This window comes from Molossus molossus, unplaced genomic scaffold (genome assembly GCF_014108415.1).
Source record: "Molossus molossus isolate mMolMol1 unplaced genomic scaffold, mMolMol1.p scaffold_m16_p_11, whole genome shotgun sequence".
NCBI lineage: Eukaryota > Metazoa > Chordata > Mammalia > Chiroptera > Molossidae > Molossus > Molossus molossus.
This window is the reverse complement of record NW_023425346.1, coordinates 21,378,924-21,398,955: the sequence shown is the minus strand read 5'-3', so window position 1 is coordinate 21,398,955 and position 20,032 is coordinate 21,378,924. Positions and strand designations below refer to the sequence as shown.

General features: G+C 40.9%; 1 protein-coding gene across 1 annotated transcript in view; it reads right to left on the bottom strand.

Annotated features, from left to right (window-relative positions):
- The window catches only part of THSD7B (thrombospondin type 1 domain containing 7B), an 848,907-nt gene that overhangs the window by 87,550 nt on the left and 741,325 nt on the right, over window positions 1-20,032 (bottom strand). The window contains exons 16-17 of the mRNA XM_036254339.1: window positions 5,798-5,931; window positions 1,361-1,511 (exon numbers count right to left, since the gene is read on the bottom strand). Of these exons, the coding sequence (XP_036110232.1) occupies window positions 1,361-1,511; window positions 5,798-5,931 (285 nt within the window). The remainder of the gene's footprint in view (window positions 1-1,360; window positions 1,512-5,797; window positions 5,932-20,032) is intronic.

Sequence of the window (20,032 nt, the reverse complement as noted above, 5' to 3'; positions counted from 1 at the left end):
AAAGACAAGACTGCAATAATTAATAAGGGATCAATGTCCCAGCCGGTGTGGCTCAGTGTTTGAGTACTGTCCCATGAACCAAGAGGTTGCTGGTTTGATTTCCAATTAGGGCACATGCTCAGGTTGTGGGACAAATCCCCAGTGGGGGGCATGCAGGAGGCGGCCAATCAATGTTCTCTCGCACATCGATGTTTCTATCTCTCCCTCTTCCTTTCTCTCTCTATAAGATCAATAAAGAAAAAAAAATTTAATAAGAAATCAATGATTAAAATGCAAATGTAGAATATTAACTAATTTTAAACATATTTTTCATTTGCTTATAAATATGTTGCACAATCTTTCTACAAACGGTCAGTATCACCACTGACTCCAAAGTATCCTAATTCTTTCCTTCTAATATTTTGACACTTATAATATGTTCTTTATCCTAATTTTATTTTTTAGTTCTCTAGGCAGAAATATAACTCTAATAAAACTTCAAAACTTATCTTCTGAGAATACTGTATTAAGGTGAACCACTCTACTTGAAGAAAATCCACTTTGGCATATTTGGTTATATTTTCATTTTTAAAAAGAAGAACAGTGACGGCAAATACTTTGGACTTCAAAAAAGGTTCTTTGTAAGTTCTGGGAAAATATGACCAAGAACACCTCATCTTTGGGAACACAGCAAAAGACAAAAACAGATGACCACTATCAGAAACTAAATTACACAGTGGAGTTGAGCTACTAAGATAAAATTGATTCTGCCACAATAAAAATGGAACAGAACCAAGAGATTACAATGAGACTCTTCTGGGTACTTCAGAGCCCCCTTTAACAACAGGAGCACATTTGAATCCTAGTATCATCATTATAGGCTCATTTTCCTTGTTCAGTTCCTTTGATAAAGGCCTAAAAAAGGCACTGGCATTTTAAATGGCTCCATCACAATAGCTGAATTTTTTTCTTTTTCTTTCCTAGGTAAAAATATTTTTCGGCCCTGGCCGGTTTGGTTCAGCGGTTAGAGCGTCGGCCTGCGGTCCTGAGAGACCCGGGTTCGGTTCCCGCTAAGGGCATGTACTTCGGTTGCAGTTTGTCCCCGGCCCTGGTTGGTTGTGCGGGTGGCAGCCACTCGATGTGTTCCTTTCACATCGATGTTTCTCTCTCTCTCTCTGTTCCTCTCTCTCCCTCCCACTCTACCTGAACAAAAAATGGAAAAATGTCCTCAGGTGAGGATAAAAAAAAAAAAAAAAGAAAAAAAAAATATTTTTCGTATTGCTAGAAGAATGCTTTTGACAGCAGCACTGTGAATTCCTGAACAACAATGAGGGCGGCTCCGGAGAACCGGGCACTGACTGGACAATGGAAGAGAAGTCACCTGTGGGCACTGGCTCCATGGTCCCCATGTGGACATGACACATTCACTGGGACAGAGGAGAGAGCAGGGTTGGGTTTCCGGGGGTATTCCATCCTGGTCGCAGAGGCTGGTGTTCACTGCTCCGGCTTCACCAACAGCGGTGTTCACACATCTGTAAGGCGAGACCACCACATAATGTATTACTTAAAACAGTGGAGAGAACATTTAAAATAGTAATGACGTATCAGAGGGACTTACTCCTCAAACATAAATATAAGATCAGCAGAGATATTAGAAAAATAATTTAACTTGGCCTTTACTGAGTGATAACTGAGCAGAACCTTTTACTCAGCCGAGCAGAAAAGAACAATGGGGACTCGAGACAACTATTGTCCTTGAACAAATCTCAATCTAAAGAGATCTACGGTATATTTGTCCAGGTCCAGCACAGGGTGGATTTTCTTGTTATTGTCGCAAATCTTGAAGGCTCTCCTCTAAAGGAATCCATCTCTCGGTAACAGCTGAGACCTTTCCTAGACTTCTGGCTCATATCACACCATCTACACCTCCCCAATCTTTGTCCAACACATTGAAGGTCGTGATAAAGTGAAAATTAATTGAACGTGTTTTTCTTTCAGGTGTTTTTTTGCAAATCAGGAAGGAGTTTTGGCAGCATAAACCACAGGGCGATGAGCAAGGCTTCTTGAGGAGCAGTTGGGCACACAGGACAGACGCACACATGCAGTCGTTCGGACTCCCCGCTGTCGGGCTTTGCGGTACGCTGGCGAAGGCCACATAAGTGATCCTGCCACTGAGTCCATCAAATGAAAGCCAACGTGTTATACCACTATGTAGACCCACCAGAATGGCTTACATACAAACATAGACAACATCAAGGGTTGGCTAGAATGTGGAGCAACTGTAACTCTTCCTACTCTGCTGGTTGGAGCACAAACTCTTTGTTAAACTAGTTGTCAGTATCTAGTAAAACTAAACAAACATACACACACACACACACACATATAAATATACATATATATATATAATATATATATATACATACTGTGTATCTCAACAACCCAGTCTATATTCATCTGCAAAACAGATGTGGACAAATGTGCACCAAAAATGTCCATGGCACCACCGTCCATAATCAACCCAACTAGAAATAATTTATCTAGAACATCTATCCAGCAACAGTAAAATTAATACATTATGGTAAATTAATCAAATTCAATGCTATAAAGTGGTGAGAATGCATGAACCACTGTTACAAAAAGAGCATGGGTAAAGCTTACAAATATAATGTTAAACAAAAGAACATTTACTTTATAATTCCATTCATATAACGTTAAGAAATAGACAATATTCATCTATGGTCTCCGACGTGAGAACAGTGCTTACCCTTGGAGGGATGGTTACTGATTGACAGGGGCTTAGGCAGGGCTGGTGCCGTTTTGTTTCTTGGTGTCTGGGCAGTTACACAGATGTGTTCACACTATGAAAATTCACCAGGCTGTTCCTCTACAATGTGGGCATTTCTCTGCACTTACAGTATATACTAATTAGATGATTATTTTTAAATTATTTTTTCAAAGGTGGTTAATATAGGCTTGCTATGTGTAAGCTCTTTTGCTAGCTCTTGGGATAAAATTTATTATTTGTTAATAATAATTCATTTGGTAAATATTTTTGAGGGCTAACTATGCCCCAGGCCCTTTCCTGGAAACTGGGGTACAGAATTGAAGAAATGACAGGTAAGATCTTTATTGTTTCAAATGTGTTTTTCTGATGATAATAATCAAAGACAAGGTGAAAATGACAATGATGAAGAGATAAATGGTGTCATTTGCTGACCTGGTTATTTCAGACACCAAGCTACAGAGAGTGAGCACCTGAAGAGGGGCGGCGGGAGAGCTTTGGCACTCCCAAATCACCGTGTGCTGAAATGAACTGTCCTATACATATATAGTGAGACGTATTTAAAATCCCAGGAAAATTGTATAGTACTCTAGCACTTGGCACAAAATAAAAATCTGTATTAGGAGCTAAGTAATGAGAAAGGAGGGTAGCAGAGAATGGCAGACAGAAAGGACATAGGTATGTAATGCCTCCCAATAAATACAGGGGGACACGGTATAGTTATCCATGGACTTTAATTTCTCCTGCAGTAATAGTCAGTAGTAGTAGGAGGGACCACGAGATGCCTTATTTGTCTTTCCCTGAATAGTTAAAAGTTGGAAGGTGCTTTTCTTCTTGTCTGCATCCTCTCCACTGAGGTCCTTTCGTGATTTCACAGAGAAAGAAGAGGTAAGACTTCTGGACGATGCTATCAGTTGAATTGATGCATTAGTCTTTGTGCTGTTCACTATTCATATGCACAAAAACAATGTAAAATAATTTGTTACACATACTCATGCAAATGGGGATGGAAAGGCATTACCTGCATGGACAGAGAACACGAAGCAGACAAAGGCAACAGAAGGAAAATGATGGGTTAGTGGTAACGGCCTTAACACCAAGAAAGCCAAATACGAAGCTTTCAAGGAAAAACAAAGAAAGTAACTCCATTTACACCACAGGACACATGACTTACTTGGAAGTTTATGGCACTAAGTAACTCTGGGAATCTGGATGAAAGAGGCTAAAAAACTACCTAATTTATTGAAAGTATGTTTAAATACCCAGGACCCCCTCTCCCAGTCCACAGCTGGGTGATGGCCCCTCCCTGTTGCTGCAGGTAACTACAGGTTTATTAGCTGGAAGGGGGTCATAAAAAGGACCTTTGAATTAGAGACTATATGGCTCCCTAATATCATACTGAAAACAAAGATTTAAAGTTAACATACTAAAAAAAATTACCACAAACTTAGTGGTCTAAGCAATGCAAACGTATTATCTGATAATTCTGTAGGATAGAAGCCAGCATGGACCTCACTAGGCTAAGTCTGTGCTGTGGCAAAGCTGCATCCCTTTCTGAGGGTTCTAGAGGAGAATATATTTTATTACCTTTTCCAGGTTAATAAAAGGAATCATCTCCTTTTACCTTGTTCTAGACTACGTGATGTGAGTACTGGCACCAGGCACATGGACAGTCTGTTATTCATCTTGTTATAACGAGAAGGCTCCTGCTGGGGACTCTTCTTCCCTGGAATTCCCTTTCTGCAGATCTTCACATTCATTCAGGTCTCCCCTCAAGCATTTTGCTGATCAACCTCCCCTAAATAGTATCCTCCATCTCTCTGACCCAATTTTATGTTTCTTCTTGGCATTTCATAACAAAGACTTTCCAGTATATTTATTTGTGTGTTTATTTTTCTCTCTGCAACTAGACTTGAAGTCTTTTTTTTTTTATCCTCACTCAAGGACATTTTTCCATTTTTTGTTCAGGTAGAGCGGGAAGGAGAGAGAGGAAGAGAGAGAGAGAGAAACATCGATGTGAAGGGACACATCGAGTGGCTGCACCCGCACGACCAACCAGGGCCGGGGACAAACTGCAACCGAGGTACATGCCCTTAGCGGGAACCGAACCCCGGTCTCTCTGTACCGCAGGCCGATGCTCCAACCGCTGAGCCAAACCGGCCAGGGCAGGACAGGAACTCTTTACCATTTTTATCCCCAGTTCCTAGTACAGTGCCTGATAACAGAAAGAATATGTTCTTCTTGTGACAGAAGGCAAATATTCAAAGATACCTTGTAACTTTGTAAGTGATAGCAATCATGGATGAACCATGAAGATGCCCTCCGGTTGGTGGGTTTTAAGGGGGAGAAGGGATAAGCTGTTTTATTCATTAAAAGAGCATGCTATTCAAGTCAGCAATGGTTAAAATGCAAGACGCCTGGAAAATCTGTTTCACATATTTAAATGTGATTATACAAATAAATCATATAACACGGTGAGCATGTGTGAGTTAGCTAGGTGTGTCCTAACAAAATGCCACAGACGGGGTGGCCTAAACAGGAGACATTGATTTTCTCACAATTGTAGGAGTTCAAGTCTGAGAGGAAAGTGTTGGCAGAATCGGTTCTTCCTAAGGCCTCTGTCCTTGGCTTGTGGATGTCTCTCCTCTCCCTGTGTCTTCACTGGCCTTTTCCTCTGGGTGTGTCTGTGTCCTCGTCTCCTCTTCCTATAAGAGCACGGCAACACAGTCCAAGTCTCCCAGTGTATTAACGGTGCTGGCCACGAGTCACGGAGGGATGCCAGCCTGCTCCATGCAGTTGGCTTTCGCACCAAAGTTATTTGCAGGAACAGGTAAGCATTCCGTCTTCATTGCGGAGGAAAGTCCACCGCACCATGGCAGTTCAGGGCACACGTGCCCCGCGGATACTTAGAGATGAGCACAAGCCGGAGTACACTGTGTGAAAACCAGAGTGTACTTGGACACACAGTACTGCAGTTTGTACAGAAACGTGCAAGTTCCACTGCCCCCTTCCCCAAAGGCCTCCATCTCCACACACCTGACTTTCCTAGACTGCGTTCCTCCTCCACAGCGCAGGGACCTCAGCTCACTGTGGATTCTGCATGGAGACCAGTGTTCTACAACCCAGGAATACTGATTGCACTCACTGTAACATGGGACTGCTTCGTGCACCTGTGAAGAACAGGAGAGGAAAAAATTATGTTAAACTATCCAAGTTATAAAAAAATTGCCTATCTTTTTTATAATGCCTGCTGAACATAACCCGAGAACTACACGCTGGTCCAAACAGCCAAATTACATCCCCAAAGCAAGATATATTTGGCTTCTCTGAAATTACTGACTTACCTAAAGAAATATACAGGGGAAATCAACTAAAATATGATGGTATGCCTTTGCAGAAGAGAACAAAGGACAGTCATTTCCTATGAGCGAGAATAGGAATTCCATTATCATTTCATTTCCTCAAAGAGCTCATACAGCATCTATTAGATGGTTCAGCTCTGAATTATATGGTGTATTGTAGTCTCAGATGCACTTTAAGATGTCAACTGAAACAAATACATGTAAGGAAAATTTACTCTTGAACGTAAGAGGTTTTTAGAATGCATAAGAAAAGTGGTATTTTTGCACCGAAAATTTCTTTTTATGCTCCCAAATGATCAATGCTAACAGGCAATCATTTAGCCTCCTGGGCATTGTGGCTTCATATGAATTTAGCTCTTTGTAGGGTGTTTTCAGAGCACAGCCAAAACATACACAACAACAAATGCTGTCTAACTGTTAGAGGCTATGCATGATTATTGATGAATATTTATAATTTCTTGGTAAATACAATGAATGCTATAAATGAATTCTTAGGTTACTGCCTATGTATTTGTTTGTGATATTTTTTCCTGAAATTGTACCCCCACTGGGTTGTCAAATGAGTTTGTCTGCCTCTTTGAGGTTGAATTTAAAATGCATTAGTTCTTAATAGAGAGCACAGTGATCTCCTTCGTAAGAAAAAAAATCTGTCACATGATATGTTCCTCTAGACCACAATGATGGTGTTAGCATAGCATGCTGATAAAAAGTGGTTCAGCCATTATAAAAATAGTTAATTAATGCCTTGCCTCTTAAATAAGAATTTAAGACTGGGTATTTTCCTCCCCTTCCCTTTCTAATTCCCTAAAATAGCAAACAATGGCCAGGCAGTGCTATCCAAATAGAACCATTACTTCCGAGTTTCTACTAAATGCAAGGGAGAGCACCATGTAATAGGATAATCAGAAAACAAGATTGCAGCACTGTCAGGACGTCGGATGGAAATCAAATGAGAAAAGGTTATTTGTGAGACGACATCTTCGGAATCACAAATAATGCCAGAAACTATTTTTAACTGTGGGGTTCTATTTGGCTCCCCTGGAGAGTGCACGAGGATACGGGAAACCACAAAGTGAAAAATATGTGAGGGCGAAATGAAAGGAGATGGAAAATAGACGTGGAAACGGGTGCAGGGAAAGTAGGGAATTAAGTGATAAAAGAATCACCTTTCATGCTGAGAATGCTGAAGAAAATGAAATGAAAGGGTCAAAACCAGTGCCTACATTAGAATAACTTGTTAGGGAGAAAAGTGCCAAAGAAAACCTCCTAGGATGCAAAAGGTAAGAGAAAAACCTATGAAATTGCAAAGACATGACCCCAACTGAATAGACACCAATAAACAGAGCTGATGACAGCTGAAGGCTTAGCTGACCCAACTGTACCAGGGAAATGAAGCACTCTCTAAATTTATAGGTTTGTTCTATAAACCCTTCAATATGTATCAGGCAATTCAAAAGAAGTTTGTTGGCTTGCATCTGAGATACAAGAAAGTCTGTCAAACCACTTTGCACAAACAAGGGAAAAGAAACAAATTAAAAAGATAATGTTCCCCACACCCTTCATGTGTCAATATATAAGCAAAAGGATGGGATATCTTCCCTGAGATACACCTATTTTTCTAAAGCTATAGATACTAAGCAAAACTTTTATTTCTATCCTCCCTCCCATATAAAGCCCCAAGGTCAGATGGAAAATGAAAAACCATTTAGCTGCATGTACCTCTTATATAAACAACTGAACACTTGGTGATATATTGGTTTGCTGCCTTTATTCGTGATGCTCCAGTGATCACCTGTGGCAGAATAGCTAACCTCAATGACAAGCTTTTGGAAGAGAGAAAGCAGGTTTATGTAGGAAGATGTTCACCCACTTTCTTTCATTTTAAAATTTTTTATTGATTTCAGAGAGAGGAAGGGAAACAGAGATAGAGATAGAAACAGCGATGATGAGGGAAACATTGTTTGGCTGCCTCCTACCCATCCCCTACTAGGGAGCATGTGCCCTGCCTGGGAATTGAACCAGGACCCCCTGGTGCATAGGATGATGCTCAACCCCTGAACCACACTGGCTGGGTGACCCACCTTCTTGACTAATGGTGTAACAAGAGCTTCTCTTAGAGAAGATTCTCCAGTCTCATGGATTTACTGGGCTTCCTCCCCATGTGTGTCTGCCATTTCAATAATGTTCTCACTGCCTCTTCCTACTGCTAAATCTCTCCCCTTCCCTCAAAGCACAGGAAATCCCACCACTTCCACAAGGCTTTTCCCATGTTCCAGTCGGTATGTCTCTGGTACTCAGTGACGGTCCGTTTTACTCGGACTGGGAGCTACGTTACAATCAGATGCACAGGTACAGGACCAGGAGGGGGGTGGTGATCAGGGCCACGCTAAGCTTGCTGGGGGAGCAAACACATTTTAAAAAGTCATCACTTTGACTCCTCTCTCATACTAGTTTTCCCCTTTTTTTTCATCTTAGTCTGAATATTGTATGTGCCTATTTTACCTTAAGTAATATTGAGAGAATATGCTCAGAGAAACACAGTCTGCACTGTCCATACCAGACAGGCTGCTGCTGTCTCTTTAACCGGAATCAGGTCTGGACTACTGGTGTTTACTTACGTGACTACCTTTAGAAAACAAACAAATTTGGAGTCTGAGGCAGGCAGGGACGTTTCCATGATGTCTGTGCTTCACAGGACATGGAGAGGATGGTAGTGCTTAAGTATTTGTTGAATTAAAACTAATGTTTGAATGTGCCCAGGTTGCTAAGTGGCTCCTAATTCTCCAGAGAACGCAGGCCCACTCAGTGTGTAAGAGGCATTTTATAAAGCTCGAAGGGCAGTAAGAAGGGGTAAAATGCAAACCTTTCTTTCCATGATGGGGCTGCGGTGAAGAATAGCAATCACTATGTCATCAAAAGGTGCTGCGTGTTCATTTTGTTACAGGAAAGAAAGGCCTTCCCTTAACCATTGTGAGAATAGAGCCCTTGCCCATCAGGCAAGGGGGTCTCAAACACCGGGAAGAGGCGAAAAGGCAGCAGGCATTCAGGAATAAAAATTAACTCTCTCAATACCCAGTTTCTTCTCCTGTCAGTCCCTCATGTCCTGCCTCTTTCACATGGCCATTTCGTTGGTGCTTATAGTTGTAAAATGGAAATGTGTGAAAACATGGACTTTATCAGGGAATCACATAGCCATGTTCTGAAGGAGAGAAATGAGCCATGGGGAAGTTAAATGAAAGCCATTTTTTAATGGCACAAATTAGGAAGAAAATCACAGAGTTTAATAGGGCCATCAATGCTAAAAATGCCCCTGAAAAGTCTAAATCCTATGAGAGAGATATCATTACATTCTCCTAGTAACGAGTCCTACTTATCACTTCTTCACTGGGGAATTGTGTTTTTATAATTTTGCTCATTCTGTGGTCATAACCATAAATGGATTCACTGAGTGAATCTTTTAGTATTTACTAAATAAGCCACTGCTCATGGTAATTGATCAATGTAATTACAATGATCAAAGTACCACTCTCCAAGTATAGACTGACTCCCTTAAAAAAAAAAAAATTGGAATCTAATTGGGCATCAGTGAATGACATTATTATATATCAGAATCTTAGGTTTCCAGGGCTCAAATAAAGCAAAATATCCCAAACCACAATAAAAACAGAGACAAATCAAGGAAAATTCACAGTCTCAAATTTCCTATAGCAATAATCCTTTGTCCCAGTGAAGCAGTCAAGGAATATCTATAATACATTTAACAATAAAGATTTTAAAATTAAAAAAAAAAAAAAGACCCAGTAGAGCCCTGGCCAGTTTGGCTCAGCTGTTAGAGTGTTGGCCTGTGGTCCGGAGAGACCCAGGTTCAGTTCCCACTAAGGGCACGTACCTCGATTGCAGTTTGTCCCCGGCCCTGGTTGGGTCCTGCGGGTGGCAACCACTCGATGTGTCCCTTTCATGTTGATGTTCTTCTCTCTCTCTCTCTCTCTCTCTCGCTCTCGCTCTCGCTCTCTTTCTTTCCCTCCCACTCTACCTGAAAAAAATATCAAGAAAATGTCTTCAGGTGAGGATAAAAAACAACAACAAAAAAAAAAACAGTAGAAAGCTTCAGGATGGAGACCTACATGCTGGGCACTGTGGCTACTTCTTTGAACTTGAAAATTGGTTCAGAGGCCCATCTGGGACTAGAGTCAGGAGCTGGTCCATTGGAATGTGCAAGGAACTGGTCCCCAGGAGTGGTGAGATCTATAAAGCATTAAGGATTCCCCTCTTCTTCAAATATTATGAACTCTTAACATAAGGTGTATACACTTGCCTCTGGTCGCATCTAAGGTCCACATCCCTCATCCGGGCTGCCACTCTTTCCTCTCCAGGCCTCATGCTTTCCCTTCAGAAGGATCTTCTAGGCTCAGCTTCCCTAATTGACTCTTTTTCTTATTCAATCAGCAGCTAAGTTATACTGTCCTCCATTAGGCCTATCTGACTGACTAGCAAGTATCAGATTAACAGAGCTATCAGATTCACAGAGCTACCCATTAACCTTTTGCTTCCATTTTCGTTAATTATGCATTTAACTGTGTGTCCGCAGTGTGACATATGCAGTTGAACCCGTGTGCTTTGCAATGGGCCCACCAGCAGTCCCTGGTCACCACAATAATGCTGTGTGAAAGGCTATAGCTTATATAAGACATCTTCGATCTTAGGTCTTGGTTATCACAATCAAAAATAACTAACATTTGAAGAAGCTAAGTTAGTCATTCATTTGGTGCCCAAAATGAGATCCGGCATCTCAGTCTGGTGATGTGAATTAAGCACAGGCCACCTGTGTAGCTGGTCCAGACACACTGCTCTGCTCTGAGAAACAGCCAATATCTTCTCAGTGAGGAAGATAATGTTACTATTTATAAATTTCTAAAAAAGTAAAACCAAGAACCGAATTTTCAAAAGTGTCTATGTAGTAGATGATTTCTATTACTTTATATAGCAAAAATATTGCATGAGCAATGCATTCTTTGTCTTGGGGTATAGAGTCTCCTTTCACAATTTTGAAGAACCCCAAAGCTGTCTCATAATACTAACTTCCATGTTTAATGCAAGAAGAGGCCTGTGTGTGAAGATGGTGGGTTAAAATATCCACGGATGTTTTTAGTTGGTGTCTGTGGGAAAACCATGTCATCGTGTGCTATGGGTTGGTGATGAGCACAGCATTTGCGGTAATGGGTTTTCTGGAGATCTCGGAGTGCAGTGGTCCATGCTCAAGGGTGTGGATTTGAGCTCAGATGCGCAAGGCCTAGGCCCTGTGGCTGCCCTCCTACTTCTGGGCATCTGTACACACAAGCACAGAGAACCAAAGACTTCCTCAGACTGCTCTGAGCAGATCATCTAGCCTGCTTTGTGGAATTCACCATTGGTTTTGAACATGTCTTATATGTTTTATTTTCAATTTTGATGTTAAAAATCTAAAATAAACGTGATAAGACTGAATCAGCTTTATCTGCAAAATATATTGACAAGTAAATTGTGGAACTTCAGCCAATAAACTGTTTATCATAATAATAACAGTGGTAGCTACATTTTCCAGCTCCTAAACACTGCGGTTTCTGAGCTGGATGAGCGGATCCCGGGAAGGACAGCATTAGTTACAGTGCATTCCCACACCAAACCTCGCCTGTAGTCTTAATGAATGATATACTCTCAGACATGTTGGTACCACCACTGGTGAAATGAATTTTAATGATGAATGAAGTTTAAATTTCATTTGAAAGAACTGATGAATTTGAAATCACTCATTAGGAAATTTGTCAGTGTAGATTAAGAACATAAAAAAAGTCAGGGAATCACTGCCTTCACATACAGAGAAGAGAAGAAATGGACCAACAAGAAAGCCATGCCCTAAAATCACATTACTCTTTATGTTTTGATCAAAGATGTTGTACAGAATAGCCATTTTTCTAAAAGTGAACATTAAAGAATATTTTTTGCTAAGAAGTTCTAAGTTCTAGATTCATTACCTTTCATTTTCTGATGGTCTAAACCACTACACCTCTTCCCTCTGGCCTAAACATCACTACTGATCTTTTAGGCACATCCTAAAAAGCAAGGCCAACATCCGTGTACAGCTAAACCGCCTCCGTCACCCACATAGTCCTATTTTCCAACACTGGGTGGGAGGGGGGTCGTGGTGGCAGGATTGTGAGAGGAAATAAGATCAGAAGCAAGGCGGGTACGTCCTCCCCTCCCCCACGTTCCCTGCCCTCTTGAAAGACATCACGTTCAGTTCATTCATCATAGAAGGTATCTAATAGAGGGGAGCCCCAAAACCCTCATCTAAAACGGCATGGCTAAAGCTCTGTTATCTCTGCTGATGTACTTTAGATTATTTATAAAGGCAAATAAGTAAAAATGCCCTAGTGAAAGCATAATATTACATTTTTCCCTATAGCAGATATACATTTCTTATTGTGTGTTATTTAAGTGACTGTGAAACTAAACCATGGTGTTAAAGTGGACTGCAGAGTAAGGGACTCTCAGCAGGAAAAAAGTGATCACTGTGCAGATTACAAGGGCATGGCATCTACAGTAAGGCTAACACCGTGGTACAGCCCACATGGGGCACCGCAGCACTGTGCAAACCATCCTAACAATGGGCAGGAATCTCGCCCCAGTATCTGGACGGCCTTCTCTGACACCCTGGGAGCTGTTTCCCGTGGCCATGCGGTGTGCGGCAGGACATCAGATGGCATTGTGGAGATTGCTCGCAGCACGCCATGGACTACTATCATGATGGCCCTTTGGATTTTCATAGAACAGATTGCAGTTCTCAAACTGAAATAAAAAAGGCAACCCGATGTCAACTATGATTGATACTTCCAGAAAACTGCAAGAATTGAGCCCATAGCTCTTCAGAAAAGACATTCTAGATAAACCTTGAAAACATTATGTAAGTGACATAAGCCAATCACAGGAGTACAAACACTCCATGAGTCCACGTCCATGAGGTACCTCACAGTCGAACTTACTGAAACAAGGACTAGAACGGTGGTTGGCCGGAGCTGCGGGGAGGGCAAAATGAGGAGACACTAATCAGTGGGAACAAAATTTCACTTATGCAAGATGAATAACTTTTAGAGGTCTGCTGGACAACACTGTGCCTGTAGATAAGAATATTGTATTATACACGAAAACTTAAGTGTTTTTAGCTCAATACAAATTTTTTAAAATTAAAAAGAGGTATGTCTCCCAGAGCGAGTTGGACTGTGCCATGGAAACCTGAAGGGGTTTGGGGTGAGAACTTCTGCCCTAACCATAAAAGACAGGATGTAAGAGTCTAGTGCAAACATTGGATAGATAGATGATGGATGGATGGATGGATGGATGGATAGATAGATAGATAGATAGATAGATAGATAGATAGATAGATATTGGATACCAGAATATGACCATCAGAAATCAGGTAAGAAAGGAAAGCTTTCCCTCTGTAGCAAGACACCGAGAGTGTGAAAGGAAGACCACTCCGCCTCCGGGCAGGTAACAGAAGTTTTATGTTACAGGCACAAGGTGGCACTAAAGCAGAGCTTCACAGGTCTCAGTTCTCAGAAACAGATGTCTGAAGGGCAAATAAATCAGAATCGTCTCTGGTACTGTTTGGGGTTTCTTAAGAAATGGAGAAGGGGTTTGCACCTGAGGCCCCCAATTCATTATCTAAGTGTCAAACAGAAGTGGAGGCTTTGGGGGCACCCTTTTCTTCCCTACTGGCCTTTGCTGGGAGAGGTCTCGCTCAGCTCCCACTTGCTCTCGTGGTGGAGAGCACCCATGTTATCCCTGTATTCCAGGATACGGGCCACTGTCTCTTCACTCAGTAAGGAGCCTACGGGCTTCAAAGAGACATACTTTCAACCATGCCTAGAAAATCAATATAATTTGGATTATAAAAATGCATTTGTATAAAGAAGCAATATAATTTAAAATGAATACCCCTTAGGCATAGAAATCCTGCTTTTGTGTGGCTGGACTACTAAATACAAATGGACAAGGATGAGTAGCCATAGTTAGGATTAATCTAATATGAACTACTTTGGATGACAGACTTGTCAATCAATCTAGCAAATGAACCAAAATCTAAATAGAATTCTCACAGACTGTACACAAGGGCCCTGGTGCATACAGGATGAGGCCTGGAGAAGGAGCTGCCTGGGGTAAGTACAAGGGAAGTTTGATGAAGTAGAATCTATTGTAGACAGTGAGGGCCACTAAGCCTTATGAGATTTATATCAAGAGAGATAGTCCAAATAAAGTTGGGGGACCATCAGCGATTTTGAACGTAAAGAGGATGAGATTGAAGGTGCTGAGAAAGGCATAAGTCACAGGTTCGATAAGAGGTGATGGGTTATGGTTACAGAATAACGATCAACTGCCCTTTTCACAAAGCTTTCAACGTAACCGGGAAGAAGAGACACTGGGATTCAGCAGTGAAAATGAAAGCGCCCATCCAAACAGCACTGCTACTTTTTGGAACCATTTAAGATTAGTATGTTATAGAACCTAGGAACACATTAAAGCTTTCTTTTCTTTTCTTTTTTTCCTTTCCTTTTCTCTTTTTTTCTTTCTTTCTTTTTTGTTTTTGTTTGTTTTTGTTTGTTTTAACCAACAGTATTATGAAGAGACATCAGTTTCCCAAGTGCCCTGAATTCCAGGGAAGTTTGCTAATGAGCAAATCAGCAGAAACTCTTTGTTGTATTTGAAAAAATACAATAAAACACACACACACACACACACACACACACACACACAAACACTTCTCCATGATGTATCTGCCATCTTCTTACATCTTATGTTGGCTTAGTTGGGATAAATCGGATACTCTGTGTAACCTGAAAGCAGCTTGGTCTTCGGAAGGTTTGCCCAGAGCTCACCAATGTTCTCAGCAGGCAAGCACAAAACTGGCTTCCAGTCCTCATCCAAAAGGAAGACCCATCATGGGTACGAAATTCCTTTCCACGTGTTTCTGATCAGGCGACGAGCGCTCTGGGCCCACCAGGCTGCAGCTTCTTAATCACTGCCACACCCCAGCCTTCCCTGCTCCGAAGCGCCACATTCTCACGCATCACTTATCCCATGGCATGGGGGAGTTAAGGAGAAAAGAACACAAGAAGGAGCTATCAAAACTGGCCACTATTTCTTTGGCTGGTTTGGCTCAGCGGTTAGAGTGTCGGCCCACAGACCAGAGAGTCCTGGGTTCGGTTCCCGCTAAGGGCATGTACCTCAGTTACAGTTTGTCCCCGGCCCTGCTTGGGGTCGTGTAGGTGGCAACCGGTCGATGTGTCTCTCTCACAAAGATGTTTCTCTGTCTCTCTTCCTCCCTCTCTCCCTCTGGCTCTATCTGAAGATAAATGCAAAAATGTCCTCAGGTGAGGGTAAAAAATAAATAAAATGGCCATTACTCTGTCTAGTAAGACCAATATGAAAAGGAGCAACCTAAGAATTGCAGTCTGCAATCTCCATTTGTATTTGCTAATTTCTAATTGATCCTATCATAAAAAGCTGGAGGAGGGAAGGAGATCACTGCCTTTTTCCATCCAAGAAAAAACAGATATAGTTATTAGTTCCTTATAGTTTGGGGCAAAAGAAAAATATATCCTTTATTACTATACAATATCCCTAAAGAGCCAAGTTGCAAAAGATGTTCTGTGTTGTGTGCTCACAGACACAGGGATCTTTATTTTCTCCTGCAGATAAGTGTGAGAGGAAGCAACTCTTAGGCTGCATTGTGTTCTAACAGTTTTTCTTCCCTGTTAAAATACAAGGCCAGGCACAACACAAATGGCTTTTTAAAATATGAACTCTTGGTGTGAGTTCTCCCGTAACAAACCTGAGGTGTCTGGGGCTAAATTAAAGTGAAACATGGAGCCACAGTGATGTTTTATAACCGGGGATGGCACAGCCTGACCTTTGTCGAAGTCAGAGGCAAGCTTGATTGGATAATGGAATCCCTGCCATTCACTGTGATAAACTGGGATCATGGCCTGATTTCCACCCTAATTTCATCAGTTGGAGAATCTCCCTAGGGGCTAATTGAAAGCTTTTGCATTACATAATAAAGAGTGTCTTATTAGAAACATTCTTCCTCTGAGACAGGCATTGATGGAGAAGCAGGGGCTGGTACAGAACTCTTTGGCTCGTCACAAAATAAAAACAGAAGATTATGGAAGGAAAATGATCATTTACGGCAGACCTGTGCCTGGCCTCCATTTTAGAAAACCTTATCTTGACCAAAGGAAAGACAGCTGATGGTACGGCAGAAGTCATGTTACTACACACAACGTAAACAATGGAACTCTATCTGGGGACTTGCAACACGGGTTATTTGAAACACTTGACAATGAAGGCCTTAAAATCTGTTCCTGAATGATCAGTTAACCCATTTACATAAACGTGGCCTCGATAAAACACTGAAAACATAAATGCACGTGTGCGTGTGGAACCGACAGTCTTCCTGAGATATTTACTGAAGACTAAGAATTCCAGAAATTGTATTTTCTGCAAACAGACTTCCCCCTACCAAAAAACACAAACAAAACTCCATGCATCATGTCCTTGGTTTATCCTCTGTGCTCAATAGATGTATATGAGCATAAGTAATAAATGAATGGCTGCAGAAACATTTTCTGTGCCTGCTTCCTGAAAAGCATGCCTGCACAAAACCATAATGCTGGTAGCACCGGAAGTGAAACGTTTTACCCTCTTTGTAATTATTTCTACAGGAATTTTAGTATTATGTACCAATAATTAAAATCCAATTGCTTAGCATTATACTCTGATTCCCAATTTTTGAAAGTGGATAACCAAGTGAATTCACAGTCTTTCTGACATTTCTTAGATGCCTGTAAATTTGAAGTTCTCTCATTTCTGATTTCTTTGAATATATATGGTAGTAGTACCCCATTTCCACATCACAATTATGGTTACCTTGAATTCAGAAAAAGAAAATCTTCTAAAAAGACTGACTTTTTCTTTCCTTGAAGGCAGGTAGTATACAAGGTGCTCAGCAATCACCATGCCTAAGTAAAGGTAGAACCTGCTGGCATGGAGGAGCCAGGCTCACAGCAACAACTGAATCTCTCAGGTGGAGACCTTACCTCTCATGTTGCACATCTCTATGTTGAACACAGCATCTGGCACCCACTGGGCCGTGGCAGGCTCATAATAAAGAAATGTTGAACTTCCCTGAACTCTGAGAAGCATAGGGCTTATGGTTCTAGATCTGAGCATATACCTCACTTGGTGGGGGCAGGCGTCTATTAAAATATTCTTCCTTAACAAGAATCAACACTGCTTTCAGATCAATGAAACCAGCATCTGTAGAGCAGTTTAGGAGATGGTCATCAACAAACAGTCTACTTTTTGGATTCCTGCCCTCCGTTATTGGATTCCTTGGCCGAATCCATTAAATTGATAATGTGATCCTCTATGGGGGTGGCTTAATTTCTTTGGAGGCTGCAGTGATACTCTGTACTGTGTGAAAGATTATCTGTGGTGGAGTTAGTGGAGAAGTTTGAAGGAATCTGTCAGAAGGAGTTTTGTTTTAGGTTCCACCATTAATTTCTGGGCAGCACACTTAAGAGACTTTTGGGGTCTAGCTTTTCTCTTTATAGCCTGATGTTAATAAATCTTTTTAAAAGAAGTACAGCATGGTACATGAGCTTTAGAAATGTTGAAAGTGTTCACTGTAACAACATTTGCGTTAAGTAAGATTCGCATTGAGGCATGGAATTGAAGATATTTTGGAAGGGAAGTAAACTATGTATGATCATCTATCTCAACTGCATCATTTTCATCAGAATTATACCTGTACTCCTATGAAAAACTAACCTGATAAACTCTGAACAGTCCCTGACGTTGCACCCAAACCTGGGAGAGGTGAGAGGGAAAGAAATAGATAAACACCTGGATGTTTTACATGCTTTTTCATCTTCCACAGCACCTACTGCATTGCTGAGAAAGAGATCTACAGTCAGGACCAGCTGAGCCAGCAAAACAACCCCTCACTCCGAAAACAGCCCTGTCATTTCTGATAAGGATACAAAGGACTCTTTACAAATCCTCTAATCTCATCAATTTTTGACATTCCCCTTGAGCATGAAATGATTCCTCCTAAAAAGAAAAAGTCTCTAATTTTATAGCTGAGACATATAAAGTGCCTTATGCTCAAAGACTTAATTAAAAACCATTATTAATTTAGGGACCATTTACTACCTACAAGGTGGAGTATGAGATATTAGTTAGGAATAGAAAGAAAAGAGAATGAGTATCATAAAAATTATTCTTTATTAACGACAACTATAATCTGATAACAGTTATAAATCTTTGAACAGTTGGAGTGATGTCTCTTGTACTTACTCATTTACCTGTGCATTAACTCATCAGACATTCACTATGCTCTTCTGTGTAAGACTCATAATCTCCTTAGATGCTAGATAAATAAAGATGACACAAATCCTTTTCTCTTGAGTAAGTGTTGGCAAACGATGGCCCGTAGGCCAAATTTGGCCTGCTGCCTATTTCTTTCTTTCTTGTTTAAAAATGGGATAGAATTTACATATCATTAAGTTCATTCTTAAAAGTGTACAAGTCAGTGTTTTTTAAAATATTTGCTAAGTTGTGCAACCATCACCACTATTTCTAGTTCAGAGTATTTTCATCACCCCTTCCCCAAAACAGTATCATGAGTAGTCACTACCCATCCTCTGCTTCCCCTGGCCCCTGGCAATCAACTACTTAATCTACATCCTTCCTCTATGGATTTGCTTTTTCTATTTACTCAGTATAAACTAAATTGCACCATACATGGCCTTTCTGTCTGGTTACTTTTACTTAGCATAATCTTTTCAAAGCTCATCTGTGCTGCAGCATAAATAAGCACTTTCATTATTATTTAAGGTTGAGTCACATTCTGTTGTTTGATACCATATTTGTTTATCCACTCTTCAAGTTGATGGCCATTTGGGTTGTTTGCATCTTTTGGATGTATGAATGCTACTGCTATGGATATTTGTGTGTAAGTTTTTATATAGATGAACACATGGAGACTGTTCTATGTCTACTAGATGGCCATCATGGAAAATGTTCCATGTGAAAATGAGAATAACGCACGTTGTACTGTTCTTGGATGGAGTCTTGTATGTATGTAGTTACATTTATTTTACCAGTGGTACTCTTTATTTCTTCACTGTATTTGAATTATTGTCAAGTGCCCTTTCATTTCAGTGTGAAAGACCTCATTTAGCATTCTGTGTAGGGCCACCGATACATTATTTTAGTTTTAATTTATTTGGCAGTTTCTTTATTTCGCCTTAATTAAAAGATAATTAAATTTATTGGGGTGATACTGGTTAATAAAATTACACAGGTTTCAGTATACCATTCTACAAGTCATCTGTGTATTGTGTTGTGTGTTCACCACCCCAAGCCCAGTCTCCTTTCGTCACCATGTACCCCCCTTTCCTTTCTTCTACCTCCCACAACTCCCTCTCCCCCGGCAATCACCTCAATGTTGTCTGTGTCCCTGAGTCATTCTCTTTTGCATCTGCTTAATCTCTTCATCCTTCTCACCCTGCCCCCCATCCCACCCTCCGTGACAGCTGTCAGTCTGTTCCATATTAGTCTGTTTCTATTTTGTTAGTTTATTCTGTTCATTAGATTCCACGTGAGAGTCACATCGTACGGTACTTTCTTTCTCTGACTGGTTTATTTCACTGAGCATAACACTTCCTAGGTCCATCCATGCTGTTGCAAAGGGTAAATTTCCTTCTTTTTACAGCCATGTAGTATTACATTATATAAAAGTACCACTGCTTTCTTATCCACTCATCTACTGATGGGCACTTGGGCCACTTCCAAATCTTGGCTATTG